The following is an 18,771-nucleotide window of genomic DNA, read 5'->3' on the forward strand; positions in this document are numbered from 1 at the left end:
GTGACACTGTAACTGTAGTCAAAAGTCTGTTAGCTTTATTTATAAACCCTGTTTTTAATTATCTAATCTAGCTGTGATTGTTTTTAAAAGTGAGGCTGCTGAGGGAAAATAAGCAGAGGAGGGAGAAAAGTGCTGTGGCCTGTTTAGTAAGTCAACACTACGATTATAAGCATTTTATCTCTACTACCTTAGTGCCTCCCTTGCTGTAAACACAGTTCTTGATTGAGAGATGTAGATAGGTATTCTGAGTATATCCACGCAAACTGAATTCAGGGATTCACAATCACTAGGTAAACAGGGCAGGATCTTCTGTCTGCCCTTGTGTCTTCTAATCCATAAAAAAGAAAATGCTATCTGGATACATTTCAAGGCTAGTCATCTCCTAGGGAAGGGACAATTACATATACTTGCAGAAGACGCTAAGAGGATTCACTTTTAACCATCTACATAAAGCACCCTGATTGCAGATGTACAAGATATTTTTTCAATTGATTACAAATCTTTAGTTGGTTCATGCAACTTTTAAATAAAAACGGTTCCCCATCAATTCAATAGTTCACATTTTTTGCACCGTTAGAACTTTGTTCTGAGAAATTTAATTTTCTGGCCATCTTTTTACTACAAATGTGTTTTTTTTAACTTAAAAAGTTTTAAATCAAAACAATAAGCAAATGTCTTTCAGCAACACATAAATGCAAGAGCCTTAGTTTATGTTTTGATGTATTATTATTTCTAATATTTAGGGAGACCCCTCTATAAAAGTACACAAGAATGTAACCAGACGTATAAAAACAACAGTAGAATACAATGCAAATTAGAAAAACTACAGTATAAAAATGTAAACTCCTAGCAGTCCTTTGGGCTATGATATAGATCCATTGCTTGGCCACAAATCGCTTCTTAAATGTAAATAAAGTGGCATTCTTGTTACGCAATGTAGTAGATCTCTGGAGATTCTTCATAAACTATGTCTACACAGTTGGTTACAATGAAAATGAATAAATTAGATCAGTTACTTGAGTAAGTCAGATTAAATCACTTAGGGGCTTGTTCTATGCTTGTTTTATATTTTTTTGTTAAATTAACAATATTGTAATTGAATTCAGATGGATACCATCTAGATTCAGTAATAATGTTCAAGCTGCATTACCCAAAAGGCATAGAATGTAATCTACAGCAGGGATGTTCAATTGTCGGCCCGCAGGCCGGATGCTTCATGTGCTGGCCCTGCCCCCATCCAGTTTAGCAAAGGGGGAAAAAGGCCCGTTATGTCACATGATACTGCCGTGACAATGCGAGCTTGACAACCCTGATCTACAGCATAATTACAATAGAACAATTATTTGCCTCACAGGTCAAGATTCAAACTCCATCCTTATATATTTGAGTCACACTAATACAAGCACATAAATTGTAGATTTTGCATCATGACACGTGACCAACCCTTTAGCCCCTTCATGGATGCCTGTGATTAGAACCATGGCTTACTTAAGATTCTTTTAAAAATTGCTTCATATTCTATTTACCTCAATATTCTAATGTGAAGTTTTAAGTCATCCTTTTCTTGCACCTGATGAATCTTTTTAACTTTTTTTTTTTTTTGCTCCTTGATCTGTTGCCATAATCCAATCAACTTTGGGGGCAAGCCTGTGTTTTTTGTATCTACATATACAATATGTCTGCTGTTAATATCATAAAGATTTGTTTCTTTGTACTTATGGTAGCTTTGATGTATTATCTGAATCCAGCCAAAATGTAGCTTATTTAACAGAGCGTAATCCATGATGTGTGAACACAATTGTCAACTTAATTTGTTTTTGCAGATTTTCTGGTTGTTTTCCATTTTTATTTTATTTTTTGAATGGAAATTTCTTTTACAGTCTATTTCACTACTCTGGTTTGATGCACTTTTCAAGTAACTGTATTTTAGTTGATCTTGTGGCTTTAAATTATTTCTATGCATCTTGGACAATTGGTTTTCGTGATTCTCCAATTTTTTTTTTAATTTCTTTTTGTCACAACAGTATACACAAACAATTGTCATAGATAAAACAACATATTTTGAACAAAATATATACATATATGTATAAAAAATATGCATCAACTATATCAATTTGATATGATGAAGGGAACAATAGGACAGGAACGGTAGGCACTTTTGTGCTCTTATGCACGCCCCTTAAATTTAAAATTTCCTGTTATCTAGTTCCTTCCTCTCATTCTATCATCTGATTCTCAAGATGAATATGATTGTGCTGAAGTTTCTTGCATCTTACATCTAAAGTTGATATTGATGGCATCAAGGTCACATTTCCCAAACAAAAATCTGCCAACATCATGTATAAATATGGGCCGTAGCATAACCACATTAGAAGTATTTTATATTGCATATTATTATATTGCATATTATTATTACTCTTATTATTTCAATGCATTCTCTGGGTGCCTTTATTTTTTATTTTTCCATCTCAAGATTGCTTTGTGCATTTTGAATCATTGTTTTGAGACTGGTTGTGTCATTATAGAGAAAGGTATACACATAAGCGAAGCAACAATTGCTTATCGATCACTTATCTATCATTCCAGGTTGTTGACAAAGATTGCCAAAACCCAACTGACCTATTAAAGACACAAGTTACATGTTAAATTTTATTTTAAAAGCAGATTATAAAATTCATGATTTATTTTTGGAAAAGAGTTCTGTTCAGATACAATTTCAGAAAAGCTATTTATTTTTAATTGTACAAATGGCTAACAGTGTTGTGTGCAAGAATATATTTCCATCTCAGAGGAAATAGGTTTCAAAAGCTATTAATAAATAGGCATACATCACTCTAATAGGCACTTTATAAATGAAATGGTAGTATAATATAGCCTTTCCTATGTGTTTTATGATTTAGAAAAACATCTACCTGATCAAAAATCAGTCTAACCCTTCTGAATTCAACAGAAAAAAGCTTTGGAACTCCAGCCAAAATCTATAAATTGGGTGACAAAAAGCGGACATCATAATTTTGAAGCAAATACTTGGTCAGCCATTTCTTCAGGTGCAAACAGAAAAGTAGCCAGTACTCTTTACTATATGACATCAGTTTTCAAGTTCAGGGGAAAACAATCCCACGTCTATGTCTTACACCAGAGTTCCTCAACCTTTCCAGGTTGATGGCTGAGTGAGGGGAGGGGGGAAAGGGGATAATTTTGTGAGAGGGGCAAGCACATGTACACGTGTATGCATAGTGCCCATGATGTTTGTGGCAACGCTCATGCGAATGGTTAAGATGGATTATATCTTTTTTGATCAGGTAGATGTTTTTCTAAATCAAACACATGCCCATGACAACACTTGGCAAGTGGGGCCAAGAGCAACCCACATCGACACTTGGCTCATGAATGAGGTCGTGCAGGTGCGCCAGCTAGCCCCTCACAGGGCCCAGTGGCAATTAGCCTGCAGCCTGGTAGTGGGCCATGGACCACAGGTTGGGTACCCGTTTTACACAATAAATGCACATATTCAAACTATATTCTTCCATTTAGCATTTAAATTTGTAACAAAACTAACCAAAAATGTAATGATAGCCAATTATTTTTCTAAAATAATGCATGTACTATAACTCTTCCAGTTTCTTACCTTACACATATGCTTTCGTTAAATATCAGATCAAATCATTATAGAACTGATGAGTCTCTTAGAAACACACTTTTCTCAAGACTGTGTTGCATTCAGTATTAACTGTTCTTAGCATATAGGTACTGAGAAAAAACTTTCAATCTCAGGAAAGTTTCATACACAATCAAATATACATTTTTCTGCATAAAACACAGAAAGTGCATCAATACATACAAACACGAAATCTTGAGCAAAGCAGCTTTATATTAAACTCACATTAAAAGATTTCAGAGGCAGAGGTCTAAGTGTTCGTTGATTTTGGTTTCCAAAACTTCAGATTGACAGACAGGGCAACATACATTTCTATTTTGGTCACTAGTGGCTGTTTCTGAGATTGCTGGTTTAGCTGTAGTATTCACAGAAGAACTAGTCTCCTTGAGTTCTCCTTTCTTTAAAAAATAGTTGACAAACATAACTGAATCTTCCATTCTGGCTCGTTTCATTGGGCCACCATTCTGGCTTTTGCTGTTTCTCTGAGATGGTGACTGGGATCTTGGAGTCATTGCAGCTGATATAGAAACTGTGTTTTCTGGAGTCCCTTTGTGAGGTATATCTCTTAGAGCCTTTGTAGAACTTGATTCTGACCTTTTTCCACCCAAAGAAGTATTTTTAACCGGTGAGCCGTTAACATTAGTATAAACCTTACGGTTAGCAACTGAAAATCTAGGAAATGTGATACTAGAAGCAGAACTATTTTCAGGACCACTTGGAGAAAACGGAGAGGAAACATTTTGCTCAAATTTGATTTCATTTTTAGGATTTGACCTAGATGAACCAGTAGTTGAATGATATTGTGACTGGAGCAGTTCTCTGCCCTTAATGCTTGGACTTACAGCTCCCTCTAATGATGATTCACTTCTTTTTCCTCCAAGGATATATCCTTTCCCACTAAAAGGTATTATGCTCTGTATGCTGCTTCCATGAGCTTTTCCTGAAATTACACCAGAAGTTCTTTTAGTTCAAATAAACATCAGCTACCCTAATTATATGCCTAATCAGGCTTTTGAGTGCATGCGCTAAAATAAGCCTCCCCCCGAAAATAAACCCTCCCCGAAAATATTTAAATGCAGAGCTGGAAATCAGGCAAGACAGCAAGAGGAGCCCCATCTTGCTCCATGCGGCCCAAAATAATAAGACCTCCCCGAAAATAAGGGGTTCAAAAAAATGTAAGACAGGGTCTTATTTTTCGGGGAAACACAGTATTATAAATGCTTTTTACTCAATATATTTACATGTACTGAGGAACGCCCATTGCAAAATGAACCTATTATATTTATTTTCAGGGAGGGAGGAAAAAAAACAGATCTTGAAATGTTTCCAGAATATTTTGATGTAGCAATCATCAAATTGCATTTGTAGAGTGAGAATTCTGCAAAACCAATATGGAATATGTGCACAACAGGCTAAATTTTAATTTATGTGGAATTCATTTTTTTCTATTTTTATTTTAGAGTACCAGTCTGATATACTGGTTAAGTTACAAGGCTAGACACCACAAATCCCACCTTAGGCATGAAGCCAGCTGGGTGACTTTAGGCCTAGTTCTCTCTTGGACCTAGGAAGAAAACAATCGCAAAGCATTTCTGAAAATAATGCCAAGAAAACTACAAGGACTTGTCCAGGGAGTTACCAGGAATCAAGATTGATTTTAAGGCTTACATGCACACAAAATTCACTATAAACCTATTTAAGGATTCTGGGATGGGAAACCTTTTTACTAGTGGAGTCGAGGAATTGAGAAAGTCTCTTATGGAAAACTTCATTCTGTTCCAATTGCTTTTAGGATCCAAATCACTAGTTCAAGTTAATCTCAAATCACCCTCATCTAGAAAATTGATATTCAGTGCTTTTTGCTTTTATACTGGACACAATTCTATATACTTGAAAATATGAATCAGCACTATTGAGTAGCTTTCTAATTAATCTTTTCATTTAGCCTTACAGAATTTAGTTACATAGCTGGTAAATAACAAAAGGTACATACGTGAACCATCATCTAGGATTTTTGCTTGATCATCTTTCTTCTTGCATTTCTTGGAGCTGTTGTCGGGCTCTCTGACCTTGGTATATGTTCCCCCACAGCTCTTTTGGTGCTCTGCCCACCAATAGTCATTGGCAGATGGTGCCCTATTCATTACACGTTTTACATAGCCATAATAAGGCTTCCTATTTCGACATGGCCCATTACAACGCCACCAGTGCTGACGATAGAAATCCACCTCATCATGAAATTCATGATAGATCTGAAATTAATCCAAAGAGAGGGAAAGTGTACAGTACAACTTTCATTTTCATGTTATATAAATGCATACACATTTATCAGGCTACTATATTCCCTTTCAGGGTAAGCAGTGATTGAATTCAGAGTGCAGAAAAGGAGTGAGAAGCAGCAAATCAAACAAATTAAAGGTATAAGAGGGTCTGAACACTCCATCCAATCTTCCACTTTCTCTATGTGTATTCACTCTTCCTTCATATATTTGTTTTCCAAACTGATTAACATGCATTTTTTTTACATAAGGAAACTATTTCAATATACCAGTACTTCTTTTGTACCACTGACGCAATGTCCAGTCCATATAAATTAATCATACATTCATTCTTGACCTTAATCTATTGTCCAGAAAACTAAGTTTCCCATTCTCACTACTTTTTATGTTTCTCCTGTAAACCCAAATCCTTACTTTCACATGGCTAACATGAGCAAAAGTACATTCTTAAATACAGCTATTTTTCACTTCTTCAACAAACATTCATTTCTTTTTACAGAATACATGTGTTTCTACAGACATTTGCATGTATTACATGTCTATCCATTTTCCCATTTTCAGTAAACATTTACGAAGGTACACATCCTTCTACTTGCTCTAGTTTTTCAGCATTTATATACAGTATAACTAGATACTGTTTCAACTATTTCACCTGTCCAACAAAGATGTCTTCATCTTTGATTTTCAGCTCTACACCCCTTGCTGCCACATACAATCTGTTTAACATTAACATACATCATTCAAGTTCTCATACAATAAAGATATCATTTCCGTGCTATTTTCATAGGACCAATCAACAACTAACTTTCCTTTTGTATATGGAATAATAATCATATTCTTCCAATTGTTAGGCATAATCAGTTTTCACACTTATTTGAAACAACTTACATAATCAATCAATTAACCAAGCTACATTTAGAGATTTTTTTCCAATTACTCCACCTATGTATGTTATGTTACCCTTTCTTTTTCACTTTTTTTCCCTTGGGCACTAATCCAAAGAGAAAAAAAATCAAGTGTAAATTTTCATTTTTTGTATTTTATAGCATTTGTTTCAATTTATCTCTTCAACATGTTGCTAATATATCCAGACTTTTCACGTTTTTACATACTATAATACCACATTGCTATTATACCCAACAAATATGTGAAATATTTTACATTCATTCTCTCCGAGAGCTTTATTGATCTAATACTTTTTTATATAAGCGTCATGCTTTTTTTTCTCTACAGTTCTGTTTTCACTCATTTTTTCAATTCTTTTTATTTACATACACTCAGATTGATCTGTAGTAACTCAGAGCATATTTTCTGATCAGTATAGGTTAGTGCTTTCACTTCAATGAGTTGCCCTCAACCCAAAACATGAAACTATATCTGCTAATAATAGAACTCTGAGGATTGACTGAAAATATCAACTCTGCTAGAGTATACGATCCCATCATGAATTGGCTTGCCATCTCATCATGCAGTCTCTTATTCTGTGCTTGAAGAATGAAAATGAGTCTATATATCACAAAAAGTTTTTACCGTAATATTAGCTCCTGTTAAGCGATTTATCCGGTGCATATGTTTGCAGAACTCTGGGCCATGGGACTCACGATCCTTATCATTATTAGTAACAAACAACAGAGCATGAATCATTTCATGCAGGAGAGTCTGAAATGAATAAGAATACTTAAGTATCCATTTTCTAACAAAAGACAATTGCATATCCATATTTTGGAAAGAAATTCATCAATTTCAATTTATCTCCCATATGGCAAGAAAAATATGAAGTGAATTTTGAAATGTGGTGCTTACAATTCAGGTTTGTACAAATGTACTTGATTTACGATGAAAATTCATAAAACTGTTGTTACTTTGCATTTATTCCACAGCTATGTAAAACTGCCTGTAGTTACCAAGCAAATAGATCTATCGAACTTTTTTTCTCCCATTAATGAGCTAAGCCAAAGAAATTAAGAAAGGTAGTTTGCTTCTCTCACACAAAACAATCACGGAGGAGAGAACAGATCTCATGAAAACCAAGACAGATGTCTTAGCTAACTGGCCGTGGACCAGAGAGTCTCTATCCTCATAATAACAGAATTTCATATCTCTTTGTTTGGAATCCAATAACTAAGAGAAGCCCTTGGCCAAAATAACTATTATGCTATAATGAGGAAGAAAAAGAGTCTGAGAAGTAGAGCTTGGATTTATGTTTTCAATATATGACATTTTTCATACCATTATATAACAAAGTAAAATATTGTTATAGATCAGAAATAAAGCACCTACTGCTACCCTGGAGTTCCCTGGTTTTTTACAATACAGGACTCATTGTTTCTTCTATCTTTGTAGAATTAAAACACTGACTTTAAAGCAAATAAGAGCTAATTCCTAGGAAAAAGTATTACATGTATATAGTACTGAACTTCTGCGACCACAGAGCACTAAGGCATCAATCAAAGTGCTCTATTCATAGAGAAGATCTGGTTATTCATATGATTACTTGCTACATTTAGATCTCTTACTATTATCTTTATATATTAAGCATATTTCAAGATCTGATTTGTAACTGACAAAATATATTCCACAGTTTGTATATGCATTCATCACTTTAGGCTGCAAGAAATTTGTAGAAAGAATTCCATCTTGCAATACCTCCACGAGATCCTTCCTTGGCCGTAATTTTAAAAGTGGTTCACTTAGTCGGATGGAGCACATTCCACCATGACCTTCATAGCAGCAAACGCCAGCACACCTAGAAGGCAAAGCAGAAGCTATCCATTTTTGTTTTCCAAGAACAAAAATCTACCAAAATAGAATGTGACTGAAACAGTTATCCATTACAATCTACTAGTTTTCTATGGTAATAAGAGGACAATTTTTCAAGGAAGAGAAGTCAAAGAATATTTAAAAGCAGCCCACTTCTCAATCTGAATTAGCATAGTTCACAATGCTACCTCATCCTGCTGGTTAGTGGTAGCTCAAAATCCCAATATTCAAATACAAAAATTTTACAGCTATCATTGATCTTGACCAGTATATGTGTCTGATTATGCCTAACCTGCTTGGTTGTTGGGTAAAAAAACCCCAGTACCTGCTTGCAATCAGGTAGTCCAATCTTCGCTGACTAGGAAAGCTTACCGCAGTGGCGCAGTGGCTAGAGTGCAGTACTGCAGGCTACTTCTGCTGCCTGCCAGCTGACTGCAATTGGGCAATTCAAATCTCACCAGGATCAAAGTTGACTCAGCCTTCCATCCTTCCAAGGTGGGTAAAATGGGGGCAATATGCCAACTCTGTAAACCGCTTAGAGAGGGCTGTAAAAGCACTCTAGAGCGGTATATAAGTCTAAGTGCTATTGCTATTACCAGGATCAGTTCTGACAGTCAGAATGAAATATCAGGGTTGTAACATAAGTCATCAAATCGTCATCAGTCTACATTTTAACAAAACTTTAGTGGATAGATGTGCTCTAAACAATGGGCAATGGGAGCAGCTCTAAAGGCACCTTTCTTGACACGCTAAGCTCAGTCTTTCCTCCCGGTATTCTTTACAACAGAGGTCTTCAAACTTGGCCGCTTTAAGACTTGTGGACTTCAACTCCCAGAATTCTCCAGCCAGCTATGCTGCTATGCTGGCTGGAGAATTCTGGGAGTTGAAGTCCACAAGTCTTAAAGCGGCCAAGTTTGGGATCCTGTTTAGACCAGGGTCTCCAACCTTGGCAACTTTAAGCCTGGAGGACTTCAACTCCCAGAATTCCCCAGCCAGCTTTGTTTTGCTTTCCCCAGTTTTGCTGGCTGGGGTATTCTGGGAGTTGAAGTCCTCCAGGCTTAAAGTTGCCAAGGTTGGAGACCCCTGCTCTAGACTACCATTCCCAGGAAAGCAAGCAGCAGGGAATTCTGGGAGGGGTAGTCCCACCACCCCTGGAGGGCGTCCGTTTATAGATGCCTCTCTCTCCTTCCTCCCTCCCATCCCGGCGCTTCCTTCGGCGTACAGGGTCATGCGCGGACTCCACTTTACTTCCACCGCCGCCAGGCGCCCCCAGAAGAGGGTCTCGTTGAACTGCAGAAAGAGGCCTCGCACGTCGGGATTGGGGTCCAGCAACTCCCAGGCATCGTCCATCAGCGAGAGTGGCCGCGGAGGATCCGAGGGGATCGTTTCAACCCGCACCTCCCCGTCCTCCGCTTCCCATTCCTCCTGCAACTGCAGGGCCAGCAGAAAGTCCTCGTCCATCGTGCCTCCAAGAAGCGACACCCCGAACTACCAACAGCCGCCATTCACCGGCCGGAAAGCGACTTTGCAAACCTGGCGCATGCGCTAAGTGCTTCGACGTTGCAAAGCGCTTGCGCACCTCTCCAAACATCCTGAGCGAAAGCCTGCTCTACTACAGGGTAAGATTTGTGGTCATGCGCGAAAGGCAGAGCGACGTGTCGCGGTTCCGTGACGTCTCACGTTCCCCGCAGGCTCTTCTCTCTCTCCTGAAGATCCTCGGGAGCGGCTCTTTTTCCGGCGCAGACGCTCCTCCGTTTCCGCTCTTTTGGGTCTCTCGCTGCTCCGGCTCAGAAATGGCGGTGTCTCTCGGGGAGATGGCCGCGGTCGGCGGCGCCAGCCGTTTGCGACGGCAGCTGGAATCCGGGAGTTACGCGGCGGAGGAGTACGTGAAGCAACTGTCCCAACAGTCGGATGGGGACCGGGACCTGCAAGAGCACCGGCAGCGCATCCAGGCGCTGAGCGAGGAGACGGCGCAGAGCCTCAAGCGCAACGTCTACCAGAACTACCGGCAGTTCATCGAGACGGCCCGCGAGATCAGCTACCTGGAGAGCGAGATGTACCAGCTCAGCCACATCCTCACCGAGCAGAAAGGCATCATGGAAACCGTCACTCAGGCCCTGTTGCTGCAGGCCAATGTCGGCGAGAGGGAAGACCCGGCTGTCGCGGGAGCCCGGCGAGCTGCAGCTGCCGCCGCCGACCCTCACGCCAACCCTTTCCTGCCTCTCTCCGGCAAGGACGCCTCGGCCAACGAGGAAGGCCGACAGCGGACTCTCACCACCCTCCTGGAGAAAGTGGAGGGCTGCCGGGACCTGCTCCCGGAGAGCCCTGGCAAGTACCTAGTGTACAACGGGGACCTTGTGGAGTACGATGCTGACCACATGGTGCAGATCCAGAAAGTCCACGCTTTCCTTATGAACGACTGCCTGCTGGTGGCAGCGTGGCTGCCCAACCGGCGGGGCATGTACCGTTACGATGCCCTCTACCCACTGGATGGGCTGGCGGTGGTTAATGTCAAGGACAACCCCCCCATGAAGGATATGTTCAAGCTGCTGATGTTCCCCGAGAGTCGCATCTTCCAAGCTGAGAATGCCAAGATCAAGAAAGAGTGGTTGGAAGTGCTGGAGGAGGCAAAAAGAAACCGAGTTCTCAGTGAGAAACGGAGGCTGGAGCAGGAGGTCCCAACGCGGGCTCTTCCAATGCCTGCAGAGACTACTAATCCGTTTGAAGTAGACGAGGAGGAAGAGGAGGTGGAGGAGGAAGAGAAGGCAACGCCGGAAGAAGAGATGGTGGATCTGTCTTTAGAATGGATTCAGGAGCTGCCAGAAGACTTGGATGTCTGCATTGCTCAGAGAGACTTTGAAGGGGCGGTTGATTTGTTAGATAAGCTGAAGGAATATCTGAGTGACAAACCTGTGACCCAGATGGTTAGAGAATTGCGAGCTAAGGTGGATGAAAGAGTCCGACAGCTCACTGAGGTCCTTGTGTTTGAATTGTCTCCGGATAGGTCTCTCCGAGGAGGACCCAGAGCTACCCGGCGAGCTGTTTCTCAGCTCATTCGCTTGGGCCAGTCAACTAAGGCATGTGAACTTTTCTTGAAAAATAGGGAAGCTGCTGTTCACACAGCCATCCGACAGTTGCGCATTGAGGGCGCCACGTTGCTGTATATTCACAAACTTTGTCATGTCTTCTTTACCAGCCTGTTAGAGACTGCAAGAGAGTTTGAGACAGACTTTGCTGGAAACAGTGGGTGTTACTCAGCTTTTGTGGTCTGGGCCCGGTCTACCATGCGGATGTTTGTAGATGCATTTAGCAAACAGGTGTTTGATAGTAAGGAGAGTTTATCTACTGCGGCTGAGTGTGTAAAGGTAAGTAAAGGGAGAACGAAGTAAAAACCTTTAAAAAGTCTGCCAGTGCATCCCTATGGGAGAGGTATTTGGGCAGTGTTTTGGAATGTAGTGGCTGCTCAGCTCTAAACCCTTCTCCCATCTTGTCATATCAAAGGCATGGAATTTATGCTGGGGACTCCCTAATGCAGATACGGACATATATGTACCACAGGCGAGCAGAAATGCACATACAGCATCTTGTTTGTTACACAAAACAAAATGCCTGTGACCAATTGGTAAAAAGTCTGAAAGACAACAACATTTTCATTTCCAGTTCTGCTAGCGGTAAACGCCCTCTCATATTTGGAAAATTCAGGTTAGTCATATGCACTGCCTCTGCAGTGCAGCTGGATCTTAACCACAGATCCTGTCTTACCTGAAAAAGTACCTTTTGCTTTATAGAACAAAGGATGTGCTTCTGTGTAATCTAATGTTGCTTTTTTACTGTCCAAAACAAGATACAGGCACATACCATCTGCTGTCAGTTTTTATTTATCTCGTATCTTGAAAAGACTGAAATGGAATACAGACTACTCTTTTCTGTTAACCTGAATGGTGGGAGTAATAGAAACAAAACTTGTCTTTTATCCAGTTTTATTTCATATGGCATTAACGTTAAAGGTAAAGGTTCCCTTTGCACATAAGTGCTAGTCGTTTCTGACTCTAGGGGGCGGTGCTCATCTCCGTTTCAAAGCCAAAGAGTCAGCGCTGTCTGCAGGCGTCTCCGTGGTCATGTGGCCGGTATGACTAAACACCAAAGGCACATGGAAGGCTGTTACCTTCTCACCAAAGGTGGTCCCTATTTGTCTACTTGCATTTTTTACGTACTTTCAAACTGCTAGGTTGGCAGAAGCTGGGACAAGTAACGGGAGCTTACCCCGTTATGCGGCACTAGGGATTCAAACCGCTGAGCTGCCAACCTTTTGATTGACAAGTTCAGCATCTTAGCCACCACGTCCCTAGCATTAACATTCGGGATATTTAAATTACTGGATAATACATTTCTTTTAAAATAAGTTTGAAATAACTTATGAAATAAGTTTCAGTTATATGTTTTAAATTAAGATGGTTACTGCAAACTTGTTATTTTTACTTAAATTTCAGCACAAGTAGTATTACATGGATTAGATCTGCACTATCTTTAACATTAGGTGAGACAATAAAAACTAATAAACATTAGGTGGGACAATAAAAGGGCTTAACCTGTTTATAGATTCCATTCTTCCTCTATCACATGTTAAATAAGAAACTTAAATTTGTAAGAAATAATGCATCTTGAGGTGGACGCTCCAATTATGAGGCAATGTCTAGTCTATTGAATGGCACAAAGCCTCTTTTGACCTTTATACAAACTTTGAGGTATTTGTGTCTTCTTCCAGGGCCATTATTAAGGCCCTGGAAGAAGAGAACTGCCTTCTGAATTCAAATCATATTTGGTATTCGTAACTTTCCTTCCATCATTCCCTTCATCTTTCTGCCTATTATGTATGTAATAGGTATTAAAATCTCTCATTGACTTTTGGCAACAAAGTTTTCCAAGAAATTTGGCTGTCAGCTGATTAAAATGTTGTCCATCCCTGGATTAGATAATTATCTATTAATGATCCTGTAATATTATGCAGAGATTCGATTTAAAACTATGTTTCAGTGTTCTCTAATGTTTCCAACAGGAAGATTATTTTACCATCTCTGTGTTGTGCAACATCTGAATTAAATTAATAATGTCATTTGTTGTTGAAGGTGGCAAAGGAACATTGTAAGCAACTTGGCGATATTGGTCTGGATTTGACCTTCATTATTCATGCCCTATTAGTAAAGGATATCAAAGGGGCTCTGCAGAGCTACAAAGACATCATAATTGAGGCCACAAAACATCGCAACTCTGAAGAGATGTGGAGGAGAATGAACCTTATGACCCCTGAAGCCTTAGGAAAGCTTAGAGAGGAAATGAGGAGCTGTGGTGTGACCAATTTTGACCAGTACACTGGAGATGACTGCTGGGTGAATCTTAGCTACACTGTTGTGGCTTTCACGAAACAGACCATGGCTTTCTTGGAGGACGCTCTCAAGTTGTATTTCCCTGAGCTGCATATGGTTCTGCTAGAAAGTCTTATGGAGATAATCCTTGTGGCCATCCAACATGTTGATTACAGTTTACGGTGTGAACAGGATCCCGAGAAGAAAGCATTCATCAGACAAAATGCATCTTTCCTTTATGAAACTGTCCTTCCTGTTGTGGAAAAAAGATTTGAGGAAGGTGTTGGAAAGCCTGCTAAGCAGTTGCAAGATCTGAGGAATGTTTCACGACTAATGCGTATTAATCCTGAAAGTACTACCTCAGTGGTGTGAAATGTGATGCCTCAGTAGTTTTCATATAGAGATTGTATATACTTGTGTACATACATGCATAAAGATATGTATGTACATACATACATAAACTCCTGATGATTATCAAACATGGCAAAGCTCTCATTAGTTAATTATGTTCTGCAAATACAAGAGACAGCAAGTAAAAAAAGGAAAAGAAAGCAAACACGGTAGTTAGAAAGCTCAAGTAACATCTTTTTTTGAAGGTCTGAAAGTGACTGTTTAGATTTCAAAACATAATGACATCTGTTTATGTTAATAAATAATGTTATTTAAATGTATGTAATTAGGTGCTCCAGGAAAAAAAATTCTGACCTTTTTAGGAATGTAAATTATGAGATGTGTCTTGATTTCTCCATATTAGGTAGGGGTGTACATGAAATAGAAATAATGTTCTAAACATTCTTCCCAATGTCCTGTTGAGCTGTTCCATATCAGCCACAGTTTAGCAGAACCCAAATCCAGAATGCTTTGGTTATTCTGGGTTTCAAATGGAACAAAATCTAAGTGGGCCAAATAGGGTTAGATAGCATGCACTACACCTCTTTCCCTTTCTCTCCCTCAATACTTGCCAGTAAGCCATATCTCATTATACTGGGTGCAGCCAAAGGGAGAAAGAGAAAGAGGGGAGACCTGCGCTACCCCTTTCTCCAGTGCTTTTCCTTTAAGCCACATCCAGTGTTCTAGTAGTGCATATACCAGTGGCCCTTGCCCCCGTTTTCCTGGCACCTTCCTTCTCCTTTGCCAGAATGGCATGTAACACTGACTTGCCTTTCTCACTGATTGGCCCAGGATTTGCCTTCCTTTCAGATGCCAGAGTTCCTGTCATGTTTCCCCCCCCTCCCCCAATCACTTCTGCCTGAAACAAAACAACTCTTGTTTGCTATTCACAGTCCATCATGCCAAAACATGCATATCAGTTTGGGCATTAGCCGCCTAAAGCTGGCTATATCATGCATGAAACGTTTTATGCATCTTTAGTATTAGACAATTTCCCATTGTTTCTAGGGTAGCAGAAATTGTGTAGGAAACAAAGCAGTCTTGCATGAATCCCTCTGGGATGATGAGGAAATACTACAAAAAGCTGCAGTCAACAGTTCAGTTCAAAAAGATCCAGCTTAAAATTTCTTTGAAATCTATCATTCAGCATGGGGCCTGCACTCTTAATGGCAGCATTTCTATTACACACACATTTTTGGCAATAATAAATGCTACTTTAAGTATAAAATTTGCTTTTTGATTTTCAGCAGGTGAAACATGAATAATTTCATGTTTCATCTAATAATATAATAATTGTCTCAAAAAAGTAAGCCTGGCACTATTTGTGAATTTTGTTGCTGTTTTGCTGATTTCACTGAAGCCAAATCTACTTTAAAAAATGAAACTTCTTAGTTAGAAATGGAAAGTGCTATAACTAACTAAAGAACAAGTTGTACTTGATCTAGTTTTCATGGACCCATCTACACATTTCCTTTCAATTGCAAACAGTGATGTTAATTTGAGAGAAGATACGTAATTTATTCAGTTCATTATGTCCTTATGTGGTCATCAGTGATCCACTGAACAGTGAAAACCGGAAAGAAATGGAGAACAATTTTACAATGTTAATAAATCTGATTCCCTGAAAATTCCATGATATGAAAAATCACCCACATACAACTAAATAGTGAAGGGTGGAATAAGGGTGGAGGTTTACCCGAGTTAAAAAAGTAAAAATTTACCCAGGCAAATATTCAAGGCGTAAAACTAGTAGTAGTTCTTTCCATAGTTTTGCCCACAGTGATTATGTATTAATATGGGTAGAGGGTTAGATTTGTTTCTCTTTTTTAATAATAAATATACTGTACAAGGTAAATGCCTATTGAAGGAATCCCTATCAAAAATATACTGGTGGTGTATAATTATCTAATGAGTACTAAGCCAGAATTAATAACTCCAGGGAAGTGCTCCAATTTGTTGGAAAAAACATGTTCAGTAGAATGTAAAATGAAATGCTACATTGAAAATATTAAAGACTTGCTACTACCATGTTGTGGCCTTTAAAATTGTGTAATGGAGATTGGGTGAATTGACTTTGCCATTTAAACAAATATTCCAGAAAGAAGAGGCAAGAGGAAAAGTTATTGTTACCTCACATTTCAGTAAAGTTTGAGTCAAACTATATGAAGGTGGGATTGTCATACATGTTCTGTTCTAGCCGAAACAGTCATGAAGCAGTCATGAAAAAACATTTCTTAACAGGATATCTGCATCTTTTTCCAGAGGAAAGTGGGTATAAAAATGTTTTGAACATAAACAATCTAATATGCGCTGGAGGTGTATATATGCCTGTATTTCAAAGGACACAATTAAATTCTGCCACTTTATATGCCACAAGAAAAGAAAGGCCCTAATGCTGAGGGTTATACCAGTTTCATGCCTCTTGTATAGATAAGACAACATTATTTCTCAGGACTGTGCTTGTATCAGCCTGAGCAGACCAAAGAAGCTACCCTTTAATTTGTGGGAAGTTTATAGGGTAGATCTAAGTATCTGAACAATACTAAATAGTTGAAATTTAGGAATGTATTCAATTTATGGCAGGCCCTAAAATTGCATGCAGACTTAATGAAGGGAAACACTGCCCAATGTCCAGGTTGTTTTTTTTTAAATTTAATACAAACAAGTAAGTTGGCATACTTAGAACCCTTTCTATTTCCCCCCACAATAACAACCCTGTTAAGTAAGCTGGGCTGAGACAGATTGACCCAAGGTCACCTAAGAAACTTCTCTGGCATATAATAAGTGGCAGTGTGTGGCAGAATTGGTCGCAAAGCACCAATTTTCAGTATTATTTTGTTTCCAAGTGTTAAAAAAAAATCAGACCTAAGACGTTTAGGAGAAAAGGGTTGCCTGCCACCCATGTTTTATGTAAGGAACCACGATTACCTATCCAACCACACAAAAAGGTAAAATTGATGGGTAGGGATCCTAAAGGCAGCAAGAGATAGCAACCTTATTAGCCTGTTTTTTTTTAAAAAAAAATTTTTTGTAATTGTCCATGATGGCAGCTGTTTTCTGTGAAAGACCAACCTGCCAGTTGGTGAAATGCCTATTACATGCCCACAGAATTTCAATTCAAATGATACGAGAGACCCTTTTTAAAGGCAGCTTTATGAAAGGAATAGATCCCTTTATGGAGAGAAAGCTTATCCATAGCTATTAGCCAGGATGGTGGGCTGGAGAAGAGACTTGATGCTGTGGATCTTGGATTGATGTGCGGGAAGCATTCTTAAATATGCATGAATTTGTGAGATGCAGGGATTAACAGTGCTGAATACACATTATCACTGACGCAGTGCAACACAAATTATTATCCCAATGCTCAGCTGCTAATCAGATCAGGCACAAGCCTTGTCTATTTATTTTTTGCACTGAAGCCTGAAATGACACATTAAATGCTTATAGGGATAGTGCTATATAACCTCCAGATGAATGAAATTAGCTGTGTTCAGTCATTTATACTAAATGTCTACCAGTTACCTATTTATTTGATCAGCATAACTGCTTAGGGAGACAATTAACTGGAAAATGATACATATTTGTCATATGCAGTATTTTGCTGTAGGGAACAGCTTTAATTCTAATGGTTTTGAATCTCTGAAATAATTGCTCTGATTTTTTGGTTAGACATTTATTTATTTGGTCAGTCAGTAACCATTCAAGGAAACATTTGAATATCACTTTAGAAACTCTGATTTTCAAAACATAGTTTCTTCTCTAAACTTTATCCTCATATTCAACATACAAAAAAACCCAGTTCTGTTGTTACCTATATATTGGTATCTCTGAGAATACGGGAGTATTCATTCTTGTTTGTTTCATAATCTGCTTCTAATTTAGCTCAGGATACTGTAATCTGAGGGGACACGGTGGCTCAGGGGCTAGGATGTTGAGCTTGTCGATCGAAAGGTTGGCAACTCAGCGGTTCAAACCCCTAGTGCTGCCGTGTAACGGGGTGAGCTCCCGTTACTTGTCCCAGCTTCTGCCAACCTAGCAGTTTCGAAAGCACATAAAAATGCAAGTAGAAAAAATAGGGACCACCTTTGGTGGGAAGGTAACAGCGTTCCGTGCGCCTTTGGTGTTGAGTCATGCCGGCCACATGACCACAGAGACGTCTTTGGACAGCGCTGGCTCTTCGGCTTTGAAACGGAGATGAGCACCGCCCCCTAGAGTCGGCAACGACTAGCATGTATGTGCGAGGAGAACCTTTACCTTTACTTACTGTAATCTGGGAAATGTGTGGATATCATATTCAGAAATGCTGGCACAAAACCACCAT

The 18,771-nt window shown here is 39.2% G+C and overlaps 2 protein-coding genes across 3 annotated transcripts; one reads left to right on the forward strand and one right to left on the reverse strand.

Moving 5' to 3' along the window:
- Nucleotides 1-1,585: 1,585 nt before the first annotated feature.
- SPRTN (SprT-like N-terminal domain) lies at nucleotides 1,586-10,311 on the reverse strand. 2 transcript variants are annotated; one of them, XM_058166555.1, is made up of 5 exons: nucleotides 9,920-10,311; nucleotides 8,584-8,683; nucleotides 7,468-7,596; nucleotides 5,652-5,910; nucleotides 1,586-4,598 (listed from the first exon to the last, which is right to left on the reverse strand). In XM_058166555.1, the coding sequence occupies exons 1-5, from the start codon at nucleotides 10,156-10,158 to the stop codon at nucleotides 3,895-3,897; spliced, it is 1,431 nt and encodes a 476-aa protein (XP_058022538.1). In that variant the 5' UTR covers nucleotides 10,159-10,311; the 3' UTR covers nucleotides 1,586-3,894. The 2 variants fall into 2 exon arrangements, with proteins under 2 accessions (XP_058022538.1, XP_058022548.1); XM_058166565.1 differs by having other exon boundaries at nucleotides 9,946-10,179.
- A 20-nt stretch (nucleotides 10,312-10,331) lies between these two features.
- On the forward strand, nucleotides 10,332-18,496 carry EXOC8 (exocyst complex component 8). Its single transcript, XM_058166543.1, has 2 exons — nucleotides 10,332-12,062; nucleotides 13,824-18,496. The coding sequence occupies exons 1-2, from the start codon at nucleotides 10,332-10,334 to the stop codon at nucleotides 14,430-14,432; spliced, it is 2,340 nt and encodes a 779-aa protein (XP_058022526.1). The 3' UTR covers nucleotides 14,433-18,496.
- Nucleotides 18,497-18,771: the final 275 nt, after the last annotated feature.

The sequence above is a fragment of the Ahaetulla prasina genome, chromosome 1 (genome assembly GCF_028640845.1).
Source record: "Ahaetulla prasina isolate Xishuangbanna chromosome 1, ASM2864084v1, whole genome shotgun sequence".
NCBI classification, from domain to species: domain Eukaryota; kingdom Metazoa; phylum Chordata; class Lepidosauria; order Squamata; family Colubridae; genus Ahaetulla; species Ahaetulla prasina.